We start from the raw sequence: 25,194 nt of genomic DNA, 5'->3' as shown, positions 1-25,194 counted from the left end.
ATGTCAACAAAATCCAGTGTACAGTTGACTTATGTTAGCAGTATCAGAGGGAATAAAACATGACTTTTGTGATTTCATTTTATATTGACTTTTCATTGTAATAAGTCTAACTGTAGAAATGTTTGGACATGCATATGCCTCTGTAAGAGGAGGATCAGTCAGCGCTCTTTGGGAAGTGAATTTTCCCTTTGGCTGGCTGCAAAATGGAACTATAAAATGGACTTTCGTTTTTAGTTGTGTAGTAGCTTTTGATCTGGGTAGAAGCCGACTGAGCAGGGTTTGCAGCACAGGACCCAGTAACCCAGCACCTTTCATTCCTGCCTTTCAGACGACAAGTCCTTCTATTACCTTGCCTCTTTCCAAGTCACGAACATCAAATACAGAGAAAATTACGGAATCAGATCATCAAGAGAGTTTATAGAAAGAAGCCATCAGATCGAGAGAATGGTGAGCTCAATAGGAAATGCTGATTTACAACTGTCTCACAACTGCCAAAGATGCAGCAATTTGACTGTTCACACTTGCTGTGCTGCCTGTCTATATCTCATTGAAGATTTACTTATTATCATTATAATCCCTGCTTATTAACTTTTTTGTTATTGTTTCTTTTTAATTGAACAACTTTATTTTAAAAAACAAAGATAAATGTACAGATTTTAAGCATTTTTGCATAAAAGTATACAAATATATTTTTGTCAGTAGTTGTTTTTTTTTAAAGGTTTGATAGTGTGTATTAAGATCTTACTAGTTACAATGAGCATAAAGTACATGTAAAACAAGATGTAACCTGGAAATAGTCAAAGTTTTCTTGGTGTGTAAAGATTAAGCATAATGGTTTTTCATTTTCTTTTCTTTCTTTTTTTTCTTTTTTCTTTTTGAACTTCATATAGTCTGTGAGTTGTTTCTGGGGTTTTCGGAGCTTTCTGGGATTAGTATCCAATTATCAGTGACTGCATATTATGTCTGTTCTTTTGTGACTGGGTTACCTCACTCAGGACGATATTCTCTAGATGCAACCATTTTCCTAGGAATTTCATAAAGTCATTGTTTCTGATAGCTGAGTAGTACTCCATTGTGTAAATATACTTTCAGTTCTATATAGTTGATCTTTGAGACCCTGGTTTTGCCTTTTGCATTTATGGTATGTGGAACTGACTCACATGTCTGTTTGAATTTACAAATTAAAATCATTCCCTCCCTAATGTAAAAGACAGTGTTCTTAGTGCTACTAAAGACAGTGGCCCTTCCCACTCCTCTGTCAGTTGAGCTCCACCACAATTCAAGTCTGAACATAATAACCAAGGTGTGTGTCCATTTCTGTTGCTCAACCACCTTTCACTCTGACTTTTAGGACTCCCGTAAAAATTACCACAAAACTAGGGCGTTTAAAGCAATAGAAATTTTCTTTGATAGTCTTAAAAGCCAAAGAAAGAAACACGGGTGGGGGGGCGCAGAGGAAGGGGAGTAGAGGGGAGGGGAGGGGAGGGGAAGAGAGGAGAGGAGAGGAGAGGAGAAGAGAGGAGAGGAGAGGAGAGGAGAGGAGAGGAGAAAAGGCAAGCAGCCATGTCTGGGAGGCTATAGCTAGAGATACCTCCCCTTTATTTGAGCTTCTGGCTACCCTACACATCCCTTAACCTGCTACTGCAAATAGTCAAATTCCTACTCTCCATCTTCACATGGTCTTCCTGTGTCTCTATAATTTTTCATTCTGAGGAGACCTTTTTGTATGGTGCTCAATGTCTTCTCCTATTTTAAGATCTCATATTCACAGATTTCTGTACTCAGATATACTTTTCAGGACATACACCTAGTACTTCCAATACATCTAAGATTATAATCTTCAGGTTTATCCTGCCTAATCATGAATTTTGCTTTTATGTGTCAAACACACAAACACACAATACACATTTTTGTGTTGGTATTTGATTTAACCTGATGCAAATGTGTAATCCATTTATGACTTTGATGTGTTTCAGTAAAACTTGAAATTGTTTTTTTTGATACTACTAATTTTTAGTATATTTCTTTAAAAATAGCTTTATGCATGCATGCAATGTATCTTGATCATATCCATTCTTCACCTCTAACCCCCAAGACCCCTCAGGACACCCAATATGGGCAGTGCTAATTAGACTCTATGGGTTTGAAGAGAATAAATAGTTTAAATTATTTAATCCTAGTACTTTATTTTCAAATTATGTATGGTGCCTATGTCTATGTTGATATGTGCACATGAGTGTAGGTGCCAGGGAGGAGGCAGAACAGGGATATTAGATGCCCTAGAGTTAAAGTGGCTGTTAGCTGCACAGTGTGGGTGCTGGGGTTGATCTCAGAAACTCTGGAATAACAGCCAGCACTAAACAACTAAGCCATCTCTCTAGTGCAGTGGTTCTCAACCTTCCTAACGCTACTGTCTGGTAATACAGTTAGTAGTGACCCCCACCATAAAATGATTTTTCATTGCTATCTCATAATTTTGCTACTGTTATGACTTGTGGTGTAAATGTCTGGAAATAAAGGCTTGCCAATGGGTCATGATCCACACCTTGAGAACCATTTTACTAGCTAGTTATTTTTCTTCACTGTCTGATTTCCAGACTTGAATTGAACTTCTCCTCTGTTAAATAAATCTTTCCTACTTTTTTGTCAGTGTTCTTATCCTTACACTTATATCTCACATGATTTTAGAGCATTCTTTAAAGAGAAGTCTTTCACCTCGAACCCAAACCCAATCATTGAGATTTAGTCTACAGGGACTGGAGAGATGGCTCCTTCCTGATGTCCTGAGTTCAGTTCCCAGCAACCACATGGTGGCTCACAACCATCTGCAATGGGATCCGATGCCCTCTTCTGGTGTGTCTGAAGATAGCAACAGTGTACTCATATACATAAAAATAAATATTAAAAAAAGGTTTAGTCTACATTTACCTTTTCAAAATTCCTAGCTCTTAGAAGTCATTACTTCCTTAATAATGCTTCTATGTCTTTGACTATTTTATCTGCTCTTTTCTTTCTAATCCCTCATCCTACATCCACTTTCTCAAAGGACAACAAATAGAATTAAAGCATCCGTATAGTAAAGACTTGAACACAGCAAATGAAAGTTTTCTAGTTGATTGTAGTATTCTTTCGATGAAACTAACTTTCTAGTTTTAATTAACACCAGAAACAATGGGGCTTCTCAGAAATGTGGAAAATATTGCGTAGTCTTTCAGTTTTAAGATTTCTCTCTTACTTTTCTTTTCTGCGGGCTGCATTTTTTAAAAATTTGCTTTAGATTCTTTCCACTACAAAATACTTGAGATAATAATGCAAAAGTGTAGCTTAGGACTCATGTGTTTATCCTTCTATCCATTTGATAAACTTATTAATTAATTTTGTATATGTTTAATGAATATTTATAGACTCCTATTATCTAGGATTTTGTCAGATAATGTTCATAGATAGTATATTATGTTTAATTAGTGGCCAAGAAACATGACAAATAAACCATTATAAATATATATATATATGATTTATAAATATTTATATCAATGTCTTATATAATAGTCCTCAGTAGAAATATTAAAGTTATCACTGTTGCTAGCATCTTTCTCTGTCCTGAATACTACCTAAAATCTCAGAGCCACAGAGTGATCAGGTTTGCCATGGAATACTCTGTTTAACCATCTGTATAATACTCTGTTGTTTGTGACAGAGTTTAGAAAGATTAAAATAAAGCAACCATGGAAAGCTGGGAATGGAAGAGGTGGTCCTGCTATGGGAAGAACATACCAACTGGTTGCCCAGTGCTAAATGGTTAACCCTGAAAACATGTATATAGGTAGCTTTATGTGGACTGAACATATCATGTTTATGAATATATATTATACATATACATACAATAACAAATAGTAAAAAATAACAGAATTTGAGAGTAGGGAGGACATATGAGAGAATAAAGAGGGAGGAAAGGGAAATGAGAAATGTTGCAATTAATTATCTCAAAAAAAAAAAAAAGAAAAACAAGATAAGTTTTTCATACTCAGTGTTGCTGGTTTAATTACTTAGATTAAAGCTCTTTATTTTCATCTAATCTCATTACCAATTTTTTTTTACTGAAACAATTATTTATTTATTTAATATTCTGAAAAAAATAAAGTTTGAGGCTGGAGAGATGGTGTAGTGGTTAAGAGCACTGACTGCTCTTCTAGAGGTTCTGAGTTCAAATCCCAGCAACCACATGGTGGACTACAATCATCTGTAATGAGATCTGATGCCCTCTTCTGGTGTATCTGAAGATAGCTACAGTGTACTCACATAAAATGCATACATGCATACACACATACATACATACATACATAAAATATAAATAAAGAATAAAGTTTGAGGGACTATCTGTGGGTTCCTTTCATTTTTTTTTCTATCAAGGATATGACTTGAAATGTAAAAAATGCCTGGGACACAATTTATTACCACAAAAGCACTTTCTCTAGTGAAATTATTTGCCCCTTTTCCTAACTGTGAGCCTCATTCAAAACTTAGAAATGTGTAATAACAAAATTTCCAAAAAGAAAATTAAAAAGAGGCACAGTAAAATAGATGCTTAAAGCACACTCTCTGGTTCCCAGAGAAATGAATCTTGCCTACATTGAGACAAAATAAGCAAATTCTGTTACCAGAGATTTCCCAACTGGCAAATGTTTCTGGTTAGATGATTTTTTAGAACTAATAACTTCAGGAAACTTTATTTAGAAAGCAGACAGCAGAAGTCACAAAGAAAGAATCTTAGCGAAGATACAGTTTCAAAATCAGCTTGATTTGCCTGGAAGATCTGGAGCTCTGGTTACATCACAGAGGTGCACATTCTGTGCAGACAGAGTAGGGTTGGGCTGTTTGTCATACAGCAAACAGGGATGCCTGGCAAAGGTAGAGAATACCTTCTCAGCATCACTCACTGGGAAAGTTTCCCAGGTCAACTGAGGACAAGGCTTTGGGAAGTACAGGTGTGAGGCTATCAGTAAGCTTTTAAGAAACTGGTACATCTACCCACAAAGGACCATTTAGTTAATACAATCATGAATTTATTGTTAATTAAATATTTATTTATTGAACACAAATCTACAATCATGTAAAAACAAAAACAAAAACCCAAACAAACAAACAAAATACTTAGAACCTTCCTGTACTTTTGGTTATGAGCTTTATTTGGTCTTTAACAGACAAGCAAACTCTCCAGCCAGTTTTAAGAACTTCCTCTAGATAAACATTAACTCAGATCTGCATGGCTCTGCCTCCTGGGATTAAAGTGTGTACCATCACACCTAGATTTAAGTTTTCTTCACCTAAAACTCCCGGGATGTATGTCCTGGGCTGGCCTTGAACTCAGAGATCTGCTTGTATTTGATTCCTGGGATTAAAGGCTTGCCTGAACCTAAATTTAGCTGTGTGGGATCTTTCCCCAAGGTTAGCACTCCCTTAATTTAATTTAATGTTTTTTGGTCTTTTTTAAATGAATATTTTCTTTATTTACATTTAAAATGCTATCCCCTTTCCTGGTTTCCCCTCTGGAATCTCCCATCTCATCCCCATCCTCCTGCCTCTATGAGGGTGCTCCCTTACCCACCCATCCACTACATCTCACCTCCAGGCTCTGGCATTCCCCTACACTGGGGCATCAAGCCTTCACAGGACAAAGGGCCTTTCCTCCCACTGATGTCCTACAAGACCATCTTCTGCTACATATGCAGCTGGAGCCATGGGTCCCTTCATGTGTACTCCTTGGTTGGTGGTTTAGTTCCTGGGAGCCTGTGGGGTCTGGTTGGTGGATATTGTTGTTCTTCCTATGGGATTGCAAACCCCTTCACCTCCTTCAGTCCTTTCTCTAACTCCTCCATCGAGGGCACTGTTCTCAGTCCAGTGGTTGGCTGTGAGCCTCTGCCCTCTGTATTTTTCAGTTTCTGGCAGAACCTTTCAGGAGACAGATATTTCAGGCTCCTGTCAGCATGCACTTCTTGGCATCTACAATAAAGAAAAACAGACATTTTATTTGTTGGATAAGCAGCTCTTACAATAAATCTCCATTGATCAATATGCCTAGATAATCTGAGAGACAGTGTGGCTTTGCTATTTCTCCTATGTCTGTATATTTTTAATTGTCTCTTCTGTTAACATACAGCACACATTCAGGGACAAATAGCATTAAACAAGTGTAAGTGAAAATATAGATTTGTAATCTGAAGGGCTGTGGAAAACATAGCCCCTGACTTGGTCTCAGATATGGCTGATTCCAGGTTATGTCCATTGGCAACTGTCCTTTTTTATTTCTTCTCTACTTGGAAGATATAGCTAATGTCTGCTCATTTCATCTTCCTAAGTTATTAACTGAAGCAGAGGGGGCATTTCCCATTGTCACTCTTAGATGAGCATTTGGAGAAGCAGTCTTAACTGGTTCATCAAATATAGAAGCCAACTTTCAATCTTCTAAGTCATGGAGAGAGGATTTGCTTCACTTGAACTCTCTATATAAAACTCTGCCCTCCTCTAATAGACTGCCTGATATCTCTATATTGAACTCCTAGAGGCATCTCCAAGTTGAAGTACCCTCCTTCAAGTCTGCCCTCTCTAGTGCTCTCTTACCATGACTTCTCAGTGAACATCTCTGTCTGCCTACATCTTTATCTACATGCCTGTTCTTCTGACAAGTCATGCTCCTGCCTCTAGTTTACTATCTCCATTCCAGACTAGCTAAATAATAGCTCCCATATTCAATCACTGAGTACCACTTCCACCGGGAATCCCTCTTATGTTCACAGAGAACTCAAAATGACCTTTGGAAAATGCAGTATTGTGTCTGTTTGCTCAAAATTCCATAATGGCTTGTAAATATGCTTAAAATAAAACTAAGTTCTTCAACAAAGTTCCTGAATGTTCACATGCTTTGGCTACACCCACCCACCCCCATCCCTGCGTTCCTGCCTTTTTCACTTCTTTTGGATTCTTTGCTTATTTTGTTCCTTCTACACAGAAGACTATCTCACTGCCTTGTTTATTCTTTATCTTCAAATGTCACTTAAACATCACTTATTTGGAGAACACTTCTCTCACAGTGTTTTTCAGCTGTTATCCTATATGACGTTACTAATGGCATTTGATAACCAACATCTGATCTTTGCTTGTTTGTTTGTTTTACTATGTAACTCTAGTTAACGTCTAAGGTTGGCAATGATTTTGTTTAATGTTGTTTTTCCAGTATCTACTACTGTGTTTGAAACATGGAGAACTTATGATCATCTGAAATGAATAAGTTAGTGATAGGAAGGGAAAAAGACACCTATAATAAGACTTTATAATAAGACTCTAAATGCAGTTTAAGAACTGTTGCTTTACTTAAAAAGTTTTTTTTGCCTTTATAATGCTGGTTAAGATAGCCATAACTCCAGAAAGTCAACCACTGATAAACATGTCATTACTCAATTACATATCTACCTTCTATAAAGTTATAAATGATAGCAAGGTTGCCATAGTCCCTTCCTTCAAAGAACTTAAAATCTTATTTACTGATGGAAGCCTACTCATGGAAAATGATAGAATTAAATTAAGGTTAAGTCATGACATTGTTAAGGTGGAACAATCTGAGAGTTGTCACAGTAGCTGTATGTCTGCTACTTGTGTGATTTGGGTGATCAGGATTTTGGATATCAGAGGAAGAAAGCATCTGAGGGTCAGCAGGATGATTTCCCAGGATGAACTAGTCTACCAGTGCACTCTTCCTCAGCTGCTCCATAATGACCCTTATAATTGAAAGGTACCTGTTCAAAGACTTCAAAGAGCATTCTCCAGCTAATATAGAGAGAAACATTTGATTTTTCTTGAGAACTTAGTTTTCATGCAGGTTTTTCTTTTCTTTTCTTTTCTTTTCTTTTCTTTTCTTTTCTTTTTTTTTTTTTTGGCCAGAGGAAAAAAGATAAAAAACACAGTCTTGCCCCAAGAGTAACTGAGCATCCACTACCTACTTAGAGCCACATACAGAGCTACAAGCACATTTTGCTTTTTAGTGCTAGAGTTAAAGCTAAGGAAGACAATTTTGATCTAGTTTTAATGTGAATAAATAATTTTATAACTTGTTTAGATACTACATTTTAAATGGAATAATCATTAGCAAAATTATTATTAAAAATGAGCCATAAATATTTAAAGATAGAATTAGTAGTTTGGACTAGATATTATATTATTAGGTTCCCAATAGAACTATATAAATAAGAATTTAATTTCTTTAGAAAAAAAATGACTACAACATATGCTTCCAGAAAATAGTTCATTTTTCTATAAAACAAATAGCTAATCTTGTTTGTCTTTTGAATTTTCTCTTCATAAACTCGTGTCATTGAGTTTATACTGTTTGGATTGTATCTTGGGCAATTCCATACACACTTGACAAACATTTTGCTATTTTTGGTTGTGAGTCAAGCCTTTCATGTCTGAACTATCTGTCCAGCCCTTTTTAAAATTAAAACATTGTTGGTATATTTTTGTATACACAGTGATTGTCTTAAAATATATTTGCATTCACATTTATCATGTACTTTGACTATGTCCACTTCCAATGTCATCTTCCTTAGCCACCTCTCACCTTCCACCTTCCTTGTACCCTTGGTTTCCCCAGATACACTAGTATTTGTGTGTATATTTATACATAAAAATTTCAATTCACATATGAGAAATAATACAATATTTGTTATTCTGAGTCTAGCCTACTTTACTCACAATACTCTTTCTTGCTCCATATAGTGTCCTGAAAACAAGACAACTTCTTTCTTCCATATGACCGAACAAAGTCCATTATGCACTTAAACCATCATACAGTTTTCTTCTGCATTCATTTATTGGTAGATACCTCATGGTATTTAGCTTGTGAATGAGGTCTGCACGTTCGTATTTTCTGTTCTGAAGTCAAAAACAAGTAGAGATGGCTTTCAAGTTGCAGCAAAGTAAGGATGGGCCCAGCGAAGGAGGAAGGCAAAGTGCTTACTCTGAGGGAGGTACTGGCTGGAAACCAGAGTGTAAAGGACGCAGCTTTCTATTTATAGATGTCAGCTCTGCTCTCATTGTAGGGGAGCACTGTGGGACATGAAGGTCCCTATAACACAAAGTTCCAGAGAGATGGCATTACTAGTGAATTAATTAGGAGTTGTAGAGGTTAAAACAAGAAAAATGCTATAGATATTTAGAGTCTTCTGAGTGCTGTACCATTGGGAAGCATCGAAAAGAGTAAGAAACCATACAAAGCAGGAACATAGAGCTTCTTTTTTTTCTATCAGTTACAAGTTTATGCCTTTATTCTCTAAAATTTTCCAGAAAAAAATTGTTTATACAGCTAAAACTAGGAAAACAATTAGCTCTGTATCCTCTTTTATGACTCACGTGTCTTATAAATCATTTTTACCCTATAGAATTATGTTATAGATACTCTCACTTCCATAAAATAATATGATCAGGGAAATACATGTTAACATATACTGAACATAATATATTATATTATATATATGTATATATATATATCTCAATGATTTTATGTGTTGACATCTCAAAAGTGACAGATAAACATGAAAGAAATATTGTTAAGATTTTCAAAGACAATGTATAACCAAGGATTCACAGCTAATCACTTACATTAGAAGATACACTAGTGGATTCATTATATTGTTCCATAAGAGTAAATTATGTTCTTTTCCAACTGCCAATGGACTAAGAAACAAATTCTATAAATTGTAATTGTTCTTATCTAGGCATTCATCTCACAATCTTTATTAAGTATTAATACAATGTATGAGGGAGGAAGAGTCAAGACGGTTGTACAATACGGAGAGAGAAAGAGGCATGGGGGAATTGTGGGGAAAGGAAGATTTTGAGACTAATGGAACTCAGTTTCATTGTTTACAAAACACATAAACGAATTAACAAATTTACTGGTTTAAAAGATGTGATCCTACTTGCAGTTTTTTTGTTCCCAGACAGTATAACAACTTGGGGTGGGGTGCTGTAAGGCTAAGGTTCTAAGTAGACCTTAGTACATTTATCACAGACCTGTATCTTCTGACTTTTCGAATGCTCTTCCGTGGTAAGTCCCAGTATGACACCTTTTAGGTAATCAGGACTCTTTAGGAAATAAGTTCCCTGAACATCTCAAATCCTTCACAGGTTCAGGCTGGAAAGATTGAGGAGTGTCACGCTTATGATATGAAGTGTGGTGAAACTGATTACCAGTATTAGATGTTTAGCCCTGCATGTCTCAAAGAGATGATTCACAATGAGGTGTCAGATTTCCAAGGTATACTGTCATAGTCATTCAGATGGCCAAGTGATTCAGCAAGCACTGACAGCCACCAAACCTGGCACCAGTATTGGGCTAGAATGTAACAAACAGGCTGCCAGGCTTAAAAACAACACATACTTTAATTCACTCAAAAATTATGATTAAAATCATTTTATAAGTAGTTTGATCATCATCAAATATGCTATATATGCATTTACTTTTAAAATTTTTGTTTTTTTTATGTGCATATGTATGGGTCTATGTGAGTGCATGTGGACACTTGTCTGTGAACACACAGGGCCAGAAGTGGAGATCACATAAAATAACATCATATATCACTTTTCACCCAATTCCACTGAACCAACATTTCTTTTTGAACCTGGAGTGCTTGCTTTAGGGTCTAGCTTAAAGCAGCAAGCTCAAATAATCTTCCTGTCTCCGAACCTCTCTCCCCAAGAGCTGGAATGGATGCTTGTGTTATCTCAGAAGTACTGGAATCCATATACTATCCTTATGATTTCAGCAAGAGTGCTCTTGGCCACTGATCCACCTTCAAGCTCCCAAATCAACTCTATGAGGCAGATATCACAATCACCCATTTTACAAAGGGACAGTAAATTTGGTCATTTTGGAAAAGTTGTTCAGTCCTACAAGGATTTGAACACAGGTTTAGACTTCACACTGTGGAAAGCCCAACTTAAAAACTTGGTCATCACCAAAAAATCTCTTGGTACATATGAAATAATATGTCTCTTAGGACTAACATTTTAAATTTTGCTTTTTCTATTAGATGTCTAGGATATTTCGACGTTCTTCTGGAGTGGGTCGATTTATCAAGTCCCATGTTATCAAGATAAGGTATGGAGACCTGCTCTGTAATTTCAACCAAATGCCATTAAGATGCCAGATTTCATTTACATGGAGGCTCAGCTACCCTGAGAATCATAGTAGCAAAGAGTTTTCATAAAACTTAAGCAACAAGGATTATGCTATTTAACTGTTTAAATGATTTCTTAGTTACAGTGGCAAAGTAGAAAATACTTTACAACAGAGTCTCAGCTGTTAGGTAAAACAAAAAAAGTTGTAGAGGAAGAAGAGGAAATGAGATGGTTCTACAAACACCAATGCCCTTTTAAGTAAGGAGCACAGTAGAACTGATCATCCTCCTTTTAATTCCTCCCTTTAATCTATAACCATTCCCTGTGTTATGTTTTTTTTTTTTATCAATGCTAACACATCTTTGTTGTTATTTAGAAATTATTTTTTGTTGTAATACTTTAGCAGATTAAGATATTCATAAATTAAACATGGAGTTATCATCAGAGACTAAGTCTTATCTTTTTGTACATTTATTTATTCTGTGCATGTTTGGGCATGTGCGTCAGTCATGATGAAGATGTCATCATGTTTGTGTGGACATCAGAGGACAATGTGTAGGAGCCAGTTCTCTACCACCAGGATTTGGATTCCAGGGATAAAACTCAGGTCATAGGCTTGGCAAAAAGTACCTTCACCTGCTAAGCCATTTCACTAGTTCCTATATGTTTTGAAATACTGTTTAAATGGCCCAAATTCTGTACTGAGATAGATAAATAGATAGATGGAGAGATAGATAGATGAAGAGATAGATGATAGATAGATAGATAGATAGATAGATAGATAGATAGATAGATGATAGATGACAGACAATAGGCAGGTCTATAATAGAAAGTATATATATATATATATATATATATATATGTATATATACACATATTTACTTAATTTCTTAGTGATAGTTTTTTTTTTCTGTTTTATCCTTTTTGTCTTTTCTTCTTTGACTTTCTAACTAAATTCACTTTCCAAAGTCTATTACAGACTTTCCAGCCTTAATGCACAATATAAATTTATATATTTGAATCATTGATGAAATTATATATGTTTATAAACTACTTCCTTTAAAGATTGTTTATTGCATAATATCAAATACTAAAATATCAGCATTTTAATACACTATTTATTACATTCCCATAGTTCAACTCAAATGGTCAAAAGTAAGATCAAAGGAGTGGGTGCTAGTGGATATTATAGTATAACATTGACAAAAGATCCTTTATTTCTGCCTGAGAAAAGAGAATCACAAGACCTTGACAGTAAGGGACATCGTTTCTGTCCACATCCCTTCAACCATAATTTGTGAGAGAATTATTTCAGTAAACCTCAAGAAAGGCTAGAAATACAGTATAATTCTGTGCTCAGGAGACAAAAGACAATGGATGTGGTGAATCACATGGTCTCTGACACACTTCACTGGGGAATAACGACCTCCACTCTCAATTTTTTTCAAAATTATGTAAAATGCAAATTCTTTAAGTGAGGAAAGAGTATGATTAATGAGCACCTCACAAAACTCTCAAAACAAAGGAAAGAGGACAGTCTTCACAGTGCAAGTCTGTTACTTGTCACATTCCTGACCATGCATCCCATCCTGTCCCCCTTGATCTGGATACAATGCCAAGTCTTGTGGGCACAAAAATCACCCACAATGGTTCTCTAAACTCACAATGGCTGAAGAGATAAAATTATTTGTCTATTTTGCTCCAGTCCAGAAGAACAGGGTGTGAACATTCTTATAGTGCTCATGTTCCGGTACCCATCCACTGATAGTGCTGAGCGAATCAAGAAGAAAATTGAAAAGACTTTATATCAAAGTCTGAAAATCAAACAGCTGCCTTTGACTATTAATAAGTCATCATTTAGCCTCACACGTAAGTCTTTTGTCATTGTCATTTTTCTACTTATCTTTTGACCACAATCTCTTGCATTTTTCATAAGAGTCTTGTTTGTGTAAGGTCTGATTTAGAAAATTACCTCTAGTAAATCTGTAAGTGAACTTGGAGAGATAGCTCAATAGAACACTTACTTTTATTGTGAAGGACTCAGGCATAGTGCCCAGCTTCCATATGACAGCACACAATTATGTGTTACTCAAGTTTCAGTGTAGCCAACACTTCTCTTGACATCCTTTGGCTCTTGTATGTACATGGTACATGCACATGTACACACACACACATATACACACTCACATGCATGTGCATGCACACACAGAAGTAGAAATTGACCAGCTTGAAAGAAAGCTAAGATAAAAATTCACTATCATGTATTTCAACGATTTCTTTTAAATCAAATCATATTATATATTTCAAAATACATTAAATTGTAAATTATTTTTAACATTTTACAGGTGAGAAGGTTGACATTAAACAAGTCCTTGAGACATGAATCAGCAAATATAGGAGCCAGAATTAAACAGAAATATTATGAACTTCAGAATCATTTGTGTATTAATTTTGGAGAGGTTTTTCTTGTGGTAGTTGTTTTAATTTTTGTTTGTTTACATAAAATTTTCCCCCTTTATGTGAGTATGTGTGACTGTGCAAGGTTACACACACATGTTTGACGATGTTTGGTCAGACTAGGTCTCCTTCACACTATATTATTACCTTGTTTCTAGCCACCTTTCTACAGTGCAATGCTGTGGAATAAGAGGTGAAAATGGACAGACAGCATCTTTGCACAGGTTCTAAGTGAAGGATCTTCCTGCTCCTCTCTTGGTTCTGAGTCACAAACTTCCTGGGCACCCCAGTAAGAGAGAGGGTCCCAGGGAGAAGTCATCAAGGCACATGGACAGATTTCCTGATTCTTGTTAGACTAGGATCTTAAAGGTGGTCCTGAGAGTCCTTCCTCACCAATGACCATTGGGAATATGGAAAAACTACACTGAGTGGCAACATCAGTTGTGATGGAAGTTGGAGGCTACATTTTAGACTTTGGCTATAGTCCTCTTGAATGAAGACACTTTGACAGTTCCCCTTGCTTCTCTGTTCCTAATCTTTTTACATGCTTATAATAGAAAACCACAAAATAAAACTCTCTGAGTTAATTTTTAAGTGAAATTTCCTTATTTTTGCCAATGATCAAGTCAGAGGGATTGTTATATATTATTTGGCTATAAAACTTCAATATCTTCCTGAATTATGAGTACTTGAAATAATTGGCAATGTTGTTTATAAACATATGAGCAAAATTTCCCAGACAAGAAACTGTGTTTGCATGTCAACTAATTTCTTCTCCTTTATTACAGCCATTGACAGCAGGAAGATGAGAAATCTTCTCAATAGTCGTAAGTTCCAAAATAGTTTATTTCATAATAAACAGAATACATAAGAATCATAAATAATTAGTATAGATCATCCACATTCTTCCTTTCTTCTTATACTTTCATAAATCAAGCATCCAATATTTTAATTTTTATTTGTAATACATAACATATTAGATGTAAATCAATATGATTTTATTCATGATAGCATATATATACACAGATGCTGTATTAATATTCTAAAAGCATCTTTAATATTCTCTCATAATTCAAGAGAGGACCAAGCTGAAGTTTTACTTGTTACTTTTAAGGTTTTATCTTTTTAAGCTTTTAAGGTTTGTTTTCTGCTTTGCACCTGAATATATTTTGAGTTTTTGTAGGCCTAATATCAATGTTGTGAGAACACATTCAAGTCTTTTTAAAGGCTGGTTTGAAGTTTGGTCAATTGAAGATTTGATATTAGGGAATAATAATTTTTCTAAACCTACTCTTATATTTTAGAAACTAAACAATATTATTATTTAGATTAAAAAATAAATTAAAGATAATAAATAGTTTCTTCTTGTCACATGAAGGACAAATTAAGACATATATTCAGAGTTGGTTTCCCTGAAGAGTATTCTTGGGTTAGATGTAGATTCTCCTAATGCCACATTCCACTCTGTTACTCATTAGCTTGGATATACAGCAATTTGTGTCCCTCTCCAAGGCTGGGCTTTCTCAGCTACCAACTATACTGCTATATAAAAAGTAATTAAAAGCATATCCAGACTTTTCGATGTTCAATAGTGTTGGTGAAAAGAAAGACAAAATGGCTCTAGTATGTCCAACAGTAAAACAAAAACTCCTTTTCTGAACTTTAATTACATGCTACCATGGGCAGATTACCACAAGGATATTTCACATCCAGAATTCAAGCTACTATGCTGAATGTTTTCCCCAGTCTAACTATACCTTAGTAGGTATGAGGCACACCAGATTGTTCCGTTTGTTTTTTGACTTTGACTTGCAAAATTCAAGATTATCAAAATTTGCATTTGTTTCTGGTCTGTGAGCTTGTCTCAGTTGCATGTCCCTTCCTTAAAGGATGCCAAATTACTACATCCTCATTTGACATAAAAACCCAGGGCCACCTTCCCTTGGCAGAAAGTTGGTCAGTCTATGTGATTGCACTTTTCAGCTTCCAAATTCATTATGCGTCCAACTAAAACTGTCTCCATTTTTGCTTGTCTTCCAAGGTCATTTATTATTTTTTGTTCATATTATCTATCTACACTGTTTCTCTGTGAGAGATTTATAGTGTTGCCCTGGCTGTCTCCAGACTGACAATATTCCTGTGTAGGCATCCCAGATGCTGGGATTCTAGCATGCCAGGCTGTATATCCTTGAGGCAGAGAGACAGAAACTAAATTTTGAACTAAATGCCTAAGCATAAAGATAAATATTGCTTTTGAATCTCAGAGCAATCAATACTATATATATATATATATATATATATATATATATATATATATATATATATATATATATAAAGCAAGCCAGAGACTGCATGCTAAAACCAGGTTAAAGCGATGTGGAGGCAGGGAATTTTCTACTTAAATTCTCTAAACACAAACCATGATTCTTTTTCTTATTTTCACGAGAACGGACAACTGTGTGTTTCTTTGTCAGGATGTGGGATAAGAATGTCATCTTCAAACATCCCATTACCAGCGTCCTCTTCTACTGAACGGATTGTCCAAGGGAGGGAAACAGCTATGGAAGGGGAGTGGCCATGGCAGGCTAGCCTACAGCTCATAGGGGCTGGCCATCAGTGTGGAGCCACGCTCATCAGCAATACATGGCTGCTCACAGCAGCTCATTGCTTCTGGAAGTAAGTATTGGCTTTTTAAATTCTCTCTTGCCATTGATTTAATGCAAGGGAATAACTCAGTCTCAACAGCTTGCCCTCTGACGTGCCCTCCTGTACCCTCTACATACTAGAAGAGACCGAGCTCTTGATAGTACTATTGTGACGCTAGTGTTATATTTCCTATAACATTACAGTTTATTCATTATGAAGACTATTATATTTGTCTTCTCCCTACTAAAGGAGAAAAGTTAGCCACCTTGGTTCTATTCTCCCACCAATGATCTCTGTGGCTTCTCACTTACCTTGTTAGTCTGCCCTCATAGCATGGAATTCTGGCCATACGTATAGCAGAACCTGAACTCTCAATTTGAATTTACAGTTGTTGCTCTCAAAACGTGGACGTATATAGACTCTCTAGAGCACTTCTTGATTGAAGCACTTGATCTTTTCCTCCCTCGCAGATCACCGTCAGCATAGGGAGAATTTTACAAGACAGGAGGGACTCTGAATAAAGGCTCTTTCCTTACACAGTGACACTGCCTATGTGTTCTCCTAAAGTAGCTTTACTCTTCAAGATGCTTCAGAGGCTTTAAAAAATCTCATTCTTCTAAGGGAAGAAACAGCATGATTCCAAGACACTTAACCAATTTCTGTGAAGTCAAGGAATAGTGAGAATGAAGAAGAGACAAACTATTGCATATCTATGAACCCCAAAGCCACCAGTACCATGTCTTCATGACAAACACAAGACCCACTTGCTTGTTAAGATTTTCTGACATATTCATATCATTATAGTTTCCCAATGTTAGTATATCTATTTTTGTGAGAATGATAATTTACTTTAGTTTACAATTGTGCTCTTTGTATCAAGTAAAAACTACAACCAGAATGCCAACCTAATATTAGTAATGAGTAGAACTATTTACTTTACTGAATCTAACGTAATTTCTGGGGATAGATAGATTTACATATGACTTGAACATTGAAGCTGATAATTATATTTTATTACTGGTCTTAGGAACATCATCTTTTATTGTGTGATAAGGATGGAAATTTATTTAAATGGTAATAGAATGAACAAATGCAGGAGCTTTAAAAACTACTTTTACGGGCTGGAGAAATGGCTCAGTGGTTAAGAGCACCGACTGCTCTTCCATAGGTCCTGAGTTCAAATCCCAGCAACCACATGGTGGCTCACAACCATCTGTAATGAGATCTGATGCCCTTTTCTGGTGTGTCTGAAGACAGTGACAGTGCACTCACATACATGAAATAAATAAATCTTTTAAAAACTACTTTTAAGGAGTGTATGAATAAGATATGGCAAAAGAAATTTGGTAGTTGATGACAGCTGTGACTTCAAAGGAATACTTTTTAAGATATGGCAAATATAGCATGTTTGATACTGATAAAAGTGATCCAAAGAGCTGGGTAAGATGATGATACTAAAAAAAGGAATTATATTTTGTGTGTACTATAATTTTATATAATCGTATACTTGAAACACTGTTTAGAAAAGGAATAAAAGAATATTTTAAAGATAATATACAAGTTATTTAAATAGCCTTCATGTTTTAGTAAGTGATGTTTTTTTCTATAAAAATTGTTTGTTTAAAAAAGAAGTATTCAAGGGCTGGAGAGATGGCTCAGTGGTTAAGAGCACTGACTGCTCTTCCAGGGGTCCTGAGTTCAATTCCCAGCAACCACGTGGTAGCTCACATCTATCTATCACAAGAGTTTCCTCTTCTGGCCTGCAGGTGTACATACAAGCAGAACACCATACATAATAAATAAATAAAGCTTAAATTAAAAAAATAAAGGTGTTCAAGTCCAATCCTAGCACTTCAGTTGCATGTATGTTTTGTGAAGTGTTTAAGAAACAATGTAAGTCAGGTGATAAGGTGTACAGAGACAAGATGTAGTGAGTGTGGGCTATCTCTTGGTGTTCTTATTCACAGAGCAGGGACTTTGGGCTATTGTGTGTCTTTCATGGTACATAAAGGGACTGGTACTCTATTTCTCATCTCAAATTGTTAAATCCTTAACTTCTGGAGTCATATAACATATCATTACCTCTCTTAGGAGTCTAGTAGTGAATGCCTAGGTATCAAATAAAGGTTGCAGTCCTGGTGTGTCTATACTGAACAAATTTTCCACAAATAAATAAACAAACAGAGTGGTTAATTAATCAACTAGACAGAAACACAAAGAGGTTGTTTCCTACTCCTGGGTGTGCCTGGTCATCCAAGGGCAGTCTAGTGCCCCTTGAAAAATGCTTGACAACAGATGGCTTTTTACTACTCTTAGAAGTTGATGAATCGGAGAAGGGAGGATGAAGTAAATGTGTTAGAAACTCTACACGCAGAAAAAATACTTTCAAAAAGGAAAACAGATGGAAAGGCAGACAGAAAAGGTGAGGGGCAGAAAGGAGTCCTGAATGTAATGCTCATGGGCTGGAGATATGGCTGTATGTGTGATTCTACTCTTGAAGAGGACTTGGGTTCCATTCCCAGCACACATAGTAAGTGTTGAACAACTGCCTGTAGCCTCAGCTCAGGCGGATGAGGCACCTCTTGCCTCCTCCACAAGGGTACTCACGCACATTGTCACACACAGGAAAGCAAAAAGATCTTTAAAAGACTGTTGCGCATCTACCAGTATTGTGAAATAAATGAGGAAATTTGTCTTTTAACTTCTTCTCTGCTGTTTGCTGCTATGTAACTTCCTGTCACTCAGACAATTTCTGGCTTCTGTATACAGCTAATCACTCACGATGTGAATAACTCTATAAAGAGACTGAAAGTTCTTTGGAGAACAGTGGCAGACAAGAGACAATTGGGCTGTATGAAATTGGTGACATAACCCTGGAAAAGAAAACAACATCTTTGTGAAGGAAGTTAGGGAGAGGGGGACTCAGCAGACTGTAGCGAAGGGCTTCCAGTAAGGGCAGCTTAGCCCTTGAATGTCAGGAAGGGGTGTGGGCACGGGTGGAGAAATGGCTTTGTACGGCTGAGGAACTGCACAGTAAACACATTCCACATAGCCTCACAGATCACAGTAAACAAGAGCCAACAAGTAAGTCAGCAAATTAGAATGGGTGTTTTGATGAAGGGGAACTTGCCTACTAATATGTTGATTTCCTAAAAGAAAACAATTTTTTGGCACAATTCATTGAAATAAAAGAACAAGAACCCCCAAAACTCCAAAACAAGACTCAAATTTAAATTCTGGGAATGCTAGTGCTAATTAATTAATGACGTGTGTACAATCATTTGGGTTGGCAACAGGAAACCTCTTTTTCATGAAGCTGCCTGTCAGTTCCCTCAACATGGCAATATTTCAAGAGCACAATGCTAAAAATTGAGCAGATGTATAATTTTAACTTTCTTCTTCTCATTCTCCTCCTCCTCTTCCTCCTTTTTTCTTTCTTTTTTCTGTCCTCTTTTTTAGAAGGTAACGTAAACCATCACCAATCTTATCCTTTAATTCTCTGCAGAAACAGAGACCCAAGTAAATGGGTCGCTACCTTCGGTACAACTATAACACCACCTTTAGTGAAGCGAAGTGTTGGGAAAATTATCATCCATGAGGAGTACCACAGAGAAAGCAATGAAAATGACATTGCGCTAGCTCAGCTAACCACCCGCGTCGAGTTTTCAAATGTGGTTCAGAGAGTCTGTCTCCCAGATCCATCTTTGAAACTGCCACCAAAAACAAGCGTTTTTGTCACAGGATTTGGGTCTATTGTAGACGATGGTGAGTAGTTTCGCCCTAATGTTTTTGTGATACGAAAATAGTTTTACTTTAAAACTTTTTATTTAATTTTTTTTAACACTCCAGATTTTATCCATCCTCTGACTGATCCGCATTCCATACCTTCTTCCCTCCCCTAACTACCTCTGACCGTGTCTCCACAAGGATGTTCCCTCCTCCCACTCCACCAGACTTTCCCTCTCCCTGGAGCCTCCAGTCTCTTGAGGTTTAGATGCATCTTCTCTGACTGAGCCTACACACAGCAGTGGGCTGCTGTATAAGTGTTGGGGGCCTCATATTAGCTGGTGTGTGCTGCCTGGTTGGTGATCCAGTGTCTGAGAGATCTCAGGGGTCCAGGTTAGTTGAGATGCTGGTTCTCTTACAGGGTCTCCCTACTCCCCAGCTTCCTCCAGCTTTTCCCTAATACAACCACAGGGGTCCCTGACTTCAGTTCGTTGGTTGGGTGTCAATATCTGCAGCTGACTTTTTCAGCTGCTTGTTGAATCGTTCAGAGGGCAGACATGATACATCCCTTTTTGTGAGCGCTCCATAGCCTAAGTAATAATGTCAGGCTTTGGGGCCTCCCTTTGAAGTGGATCCCACTCTGGGCTTGTCTCTAGACCTCTTTTTCCTCAGGTTCTTCTCCATTTTTGTTCCTGGAGTTCTTTCAGACAGGAACAATTATAGGTAAGAGTTTTGACTGTGGGACGGTAACCCCCACTTTTTGCCCTGTCTTTCTGCTGGCGGTGGGCTCTACAAGCTCCATCTCCCTACTGTAGGAAATTTCATCTAAGGTCTCTCCCTATGAGTCCTGAGAATCTCCCACCTCCCAGGTCTCTGGTACATTCTAGAAGGTCCTTCCAACCTCCTACCTCCTGAGGTTGCCTGATTCCATCCTTTTTGCTGGCCCTCAGAGCTTAAGTCCTGTGCTCCCCGACCAGTACTTAATAATGTTCCTTTCTTCCCCCTATAGTCCCCTTTTCTACCGAGGTCCCTTCCTCCCTCTCCTCTCCTATGATTGTTTTCTTATCCCTCCCAGCTGGGAGTGAGGCATCCTCACATGGGCCTCTGGTTTGTTAACCTTTTTGAGTTCTACAGACTGTATCTTGGGTATTCTGTACTATTTTGGGCTAAACATCCACTTATCAGAGAGTACATACCATGCATGTCCTTTTGGGTCTAAGTTTTCTCACTCAGGATGATATTCTCTAGTTTCATCCATTTGCCTGCAAAGCTCAGAATGTTCTCACAAAAATAATGGTTCAGGGGCTGGGACTCAGTTTGCAAAGTATCATACAAGTAAAAGGGTATGAATAAAAATCTCAGCTACCAACTAAAAACCAAGTAAGATTGCTCATAACTGTAATAGATACATTCTGTGTTCAGTGACATACCCTAAAATTCAAACACCTCAGAAAATTAGCTGAGAGTTATTAAAGAAAATACATCAGCCCCTATTCTTCACTTTCACACCCATATTCACATGTGCACGCATACAAACACACACACATGCTACACACATACACACACACACACAAATGATAATGAAGGCAAAGTTCTTATGGGTGTAGTTCCTAAAGGAATAGGGAGCTGTTGCTGGAGACATGAAAGATAAAAAGCCTTGTCCTAGAGTTCACAGCCGAGATAGTGGTAAGAAATGACAGGGACTAATAGAGAACAGAGTAAGTTAGAGACTATAATAAAGAACAAATACAGGACTAGTTAAAAAACAAACTGTATACTTGAAATAAATACTGTCAGTCACCATAATGTTTAATGAAGAACCTTCTGAAGAAGCCAGTCATGGGCTTCATACCTTTCATCTCAGCACTTGGGAGGTAGCAGGGGACATATCTCTGAGCTTGAGGGATGTTTGATCTACAGATCAAGTTCCAAAATAGTCAGGGCTACACAGGGGGAAAGCTGAAGGAAAGAGAAGACACACCATGTGCTGAAATGCTTAGCTTAACTCTTTGAAAGTACAATTATGTGACATTTTCTCACATATCCTATACATGATCATAGCCTTGTAAGGATTTTTTAAAAATAAATTTCATTTCTTTTCATTTTCTCTACTTACTCATGTTTATCCCACCACAGCTTGACCCAAACCCAATCTGCTCCCCGTCTGTGCTCAACCATGCAGGAGCCTCTCCTCCCAATCCCTGTGACCGTCCTGCCATCAGATGACAAACTCAAATTCATTTTTCTTCCCATGTGATGAAACTCTTTACATAATGCACTGCAAATGACAGCACAGAGAACGTGCTGTATTCTGCTTTCTACATTCTACTATCTGAAAAGAAAGCCAGCTGTATTTATTTGTATCTGGGATTATACTGGTGTGATTGATCTTTCCAAGCATCCACTGACTGCAGAATGTGTCCCTGTGAAAAATCTTGTACGGAGATAATATCTGTATGTAATCTCAAAGGATGCCTTGGAAGAGTCATTAATATGATATAATTCCAATGCCTGTGTGTTTGACTTCTTTCACACAGACACAATTCAGAAAAAAAATCCATACAATACTCACTGCTTTGGTTCCTAGGAGTATGCAGTTTACCTCTCATCTGTATCTGAGGCACAATCATATTTGAAAAGTACATTATTCATTTGTTTGTTTATCCTGTGTATATAATAGGGCCTACACAAAATAAACTCCGGCAGGCCAGGGTGGAAACCATAGGCTCTGACGTGTGCAACAGAAAAGATGTGTACGATGGTCTGATAACTCCAGGGATGCTGTGCGCTGGGTTCATGGAAGGAAAAGTAGATGCATGTAAGGTAAGTTGGAAGTCAAAGTCAAACATTCTCAAGGAAGTTTCCATTAGATAATTCTGGGCTTGGCATGTGTTAATGGGGCAACTGTATTGAGTATTTGGTGTGCATTAACTCAAAGTAAAGCTCCTTTAGTGTGCAGCGTTGCATTTAATGCAGTAGATAGGTGCGGTGCAACACTGCAATTCCACCATTTCCCATTCTTCTTCTTCTTCTTCTTCTTCTTCTTCTTCTTCTTCTTATTATTATTATTATTATTATCATTATTATTATTATTATTATTATCTCTCTCTCTCTCTCTCTCACTCTCTCTCTCTCTCTCTCTTTCTCCCTCCTTCCCTCCCTCCCTCCATCTCTCTTTTCCTGTAGGGAAAGAGAGTGAGAGATTAAGAGAGAATCTCCTATACTAGTTCAGGTCAATCTCAAACTTGCTATGTAGCTGAGGATTGAACTCTGGATCTTATTTTCTGTACCACCCAAGTGCTAGGGTTATAAGCGTGTACAACCATAGTTGACTTCTGTTCTCTGCTTAAAGTCAAGCCTCAAAGATAGAGAACTGCTCCTCTGAATGATGCATTTTCTTTGAACTTCTTTACCCTGAACTAGAAGGCAGGTTTCTTTTGCCAGGCATTGGAGGTTTTGTTAGTGTATGGTGCTTATGGGAACATTTTCACCCTATATAGTGAAGCTCGGGGTGTGTGTGTGTGTGTGTGTGTGTGTGTGTGTGTGTGTGTGTGTGTGTATGCATATGTGTGTATGTGTGTATGCATATGTGTGTATGTGTGTGTACATTCATATGTGTGTATGCATGTGCTGTTTAAATGAGCTTATAAAATAATATATTATAAAATAACGTTTTTCCTGTGACCTTTCAAACAACTCCAAAATTACTTATTCCTTTTTCCTGTCTTATTCTTTTCCCCCTACAATTATGTATCCTCCTCATTTCAATATTTTCTCTTTCATAACACCTATGTACAATCAGATTCTTCAGAGCTAGATTCTCTACCCACCATGATCTATTTGTATTTTCTTGGCTTCTGTGGCCACTCCAGGTTGCAGTTTCAGTTCTAGAATAACTAAAATCCACAAATAAGAAAGGACATGTGGCATGTGACTTTCTAAGTCCCAGGTTACTTCACTCAGTACGTTTTTCGTCTATTTATCAGCAATTTACATGCTTTTGTGATACTTTATTGCTGACTAGAATTTCACTGTAGCACATTTTTATTATTCATTGACCAGTAGAAGGACATCTAATCTGCCTCTGTTTTCTAGCCATCATGAATATAGTGCTGAAAAGAACAACTCCAATTTCTTTTCCTTTCTTGTGTTTCTTAATTTTCTCTTTTGGAAGAACAAGATTTGTGGGAAAGACCTGATAATTAGGATATTGATTAATTTTTTCTATTCCAGGGTGATTCTGGTGGACCTTTGGTTTATGACAATCGGGACATCTGGTACATTGTAGGCATAGTAAGTTGGGGACAGTCCTGTGCTCTTCCCAAGAAACCTGGAGTCTACACAAGGGTTTCTAAGTATCGAGACTGGATAAATTCCAAGACCGGCCTCTAAAGTAGACTGTTGTGAGTGGTAGCCGTAGCCCACAGAGCAGGATACCTGCCGATTGTACAGTGTCACTTAGAGCTGTGAGTTATAGTCACAGCCCATGGAACAGAATGCCTGCAGATTGCCCATTATGTTCATTATTACTTAGAGTCATGGGGGATAAATAGGTGCTTCTGCCAAATGTCAAGGAACTCTCCAGACTGAGACCAATGTAGGGTCATGAGGTGACCTCTTGTGCATAAACTTTTACCAAGAAGGAAGAAAATCTGGCCAAAGACAGGCAGCACCAGCACCTCACTCATAAAAGTAGCATTTGTTAATGTGACAAACACAGAGAACTTCCCTCAAGATATAAAGAGCTGCCAGGCTGCTGCGATCTTACCTCAGAGGATACAGAGAGCTCCAGGACTCATCTTACAAACATCTGCCAACATCTTCCTTAAGGAGTCAAGGCACAAGTGTTTTAGAACTCACGACTGGACATTCAACTGCTCCAGTGAAGGAGTGTGGAACCCTCAGTGACACTTGAACTCTAACGTGGGTTTGGAGCTGACTGAGCAGAGTTATTCTCAACCACAGGAACCGTCATTATTTAAATGCATATGAACTTGCCGTTTTACCATACAAAGCCCTCAAGCAGTAGCTTTAGGTAGCATGTTGCATTGTTCAGAAGCATTTCTGGCTTGCTCTTCAGCAGTATCTTGCCATCCACATACCAATCATATTTAGCCCAGTAAAGAGAAAAATAAAACTTTTATAAGTATTTTTCCACTAGTACTGGAAGGATAAAAGGAAGCCGATGAAAAC

The 25,194-nt window shown here is 37.3% G+C and overlaps 1 protein-coding gene across 1 annotated transcript in view; it reads left to right on the top strand.

Moving 5' to 3' along the window:
• Nucleotides 1-25,194, top strand: part of LOC308414912 (ovochymase-1-like) — a gene marked incomplete at both ends in the record, with an annotated part of 153,473 nt that overhangs the window by 88,181 nt on the left and 40,098 nt on the right. Inside the window, 8 exons of the mRNA XM_080910084.1 lie at nucleotides 329-447; nucleotides 11,085-11,152; nucleotides 12,878-13,041; nucleotides 14,418-14,456; nucleotides 16,104-16,305; nucleotides 19,781-20,040; nucleotides 22,682-22,824; nucleotides 24,235-24,385. Coding sequence (XP_080766210.1) covers nucleotides 329-447; nucleotides 11,085-11,152; nucleotides 12,878-13,041; nucleotides 14,418-14,456; nucleotides 16,104-16,305; nucleotides 19,781-20,040; nucleotides 22,682-22,824; nucleotides 24,235-24,385 — 1,146 coding nt within the window. The remainder of the gene's footprint in view (nucleotides 1-328; nucleotides 448-11,084; nucleotides 11,153-12,877; nucleotides 13,042-14,417; nucleotides 14,457-16,103; nucleotides 16,306-19,780; nucleotides 20,041-22,681; nucleotides 22,825-24,234; nucleotides 24,386-25,194) is intronic.

The sequence above is a fragment of the Micromys minutus genome (genome assembly GCF_963924665.1).
Source record: "Micromys minutus genome assembly, chromosome: 1".
NCBI classification, from domain to species: Eukaryota; Metazoa; Chordata; class Mammalia; order Rodentia; family Muridae; genus Micromys; species Micromys minutus.
Note: the sequence above shows the minus strand (reverse complement) of the source record. Positions and strands in the feature narration are given on the sequence as shown.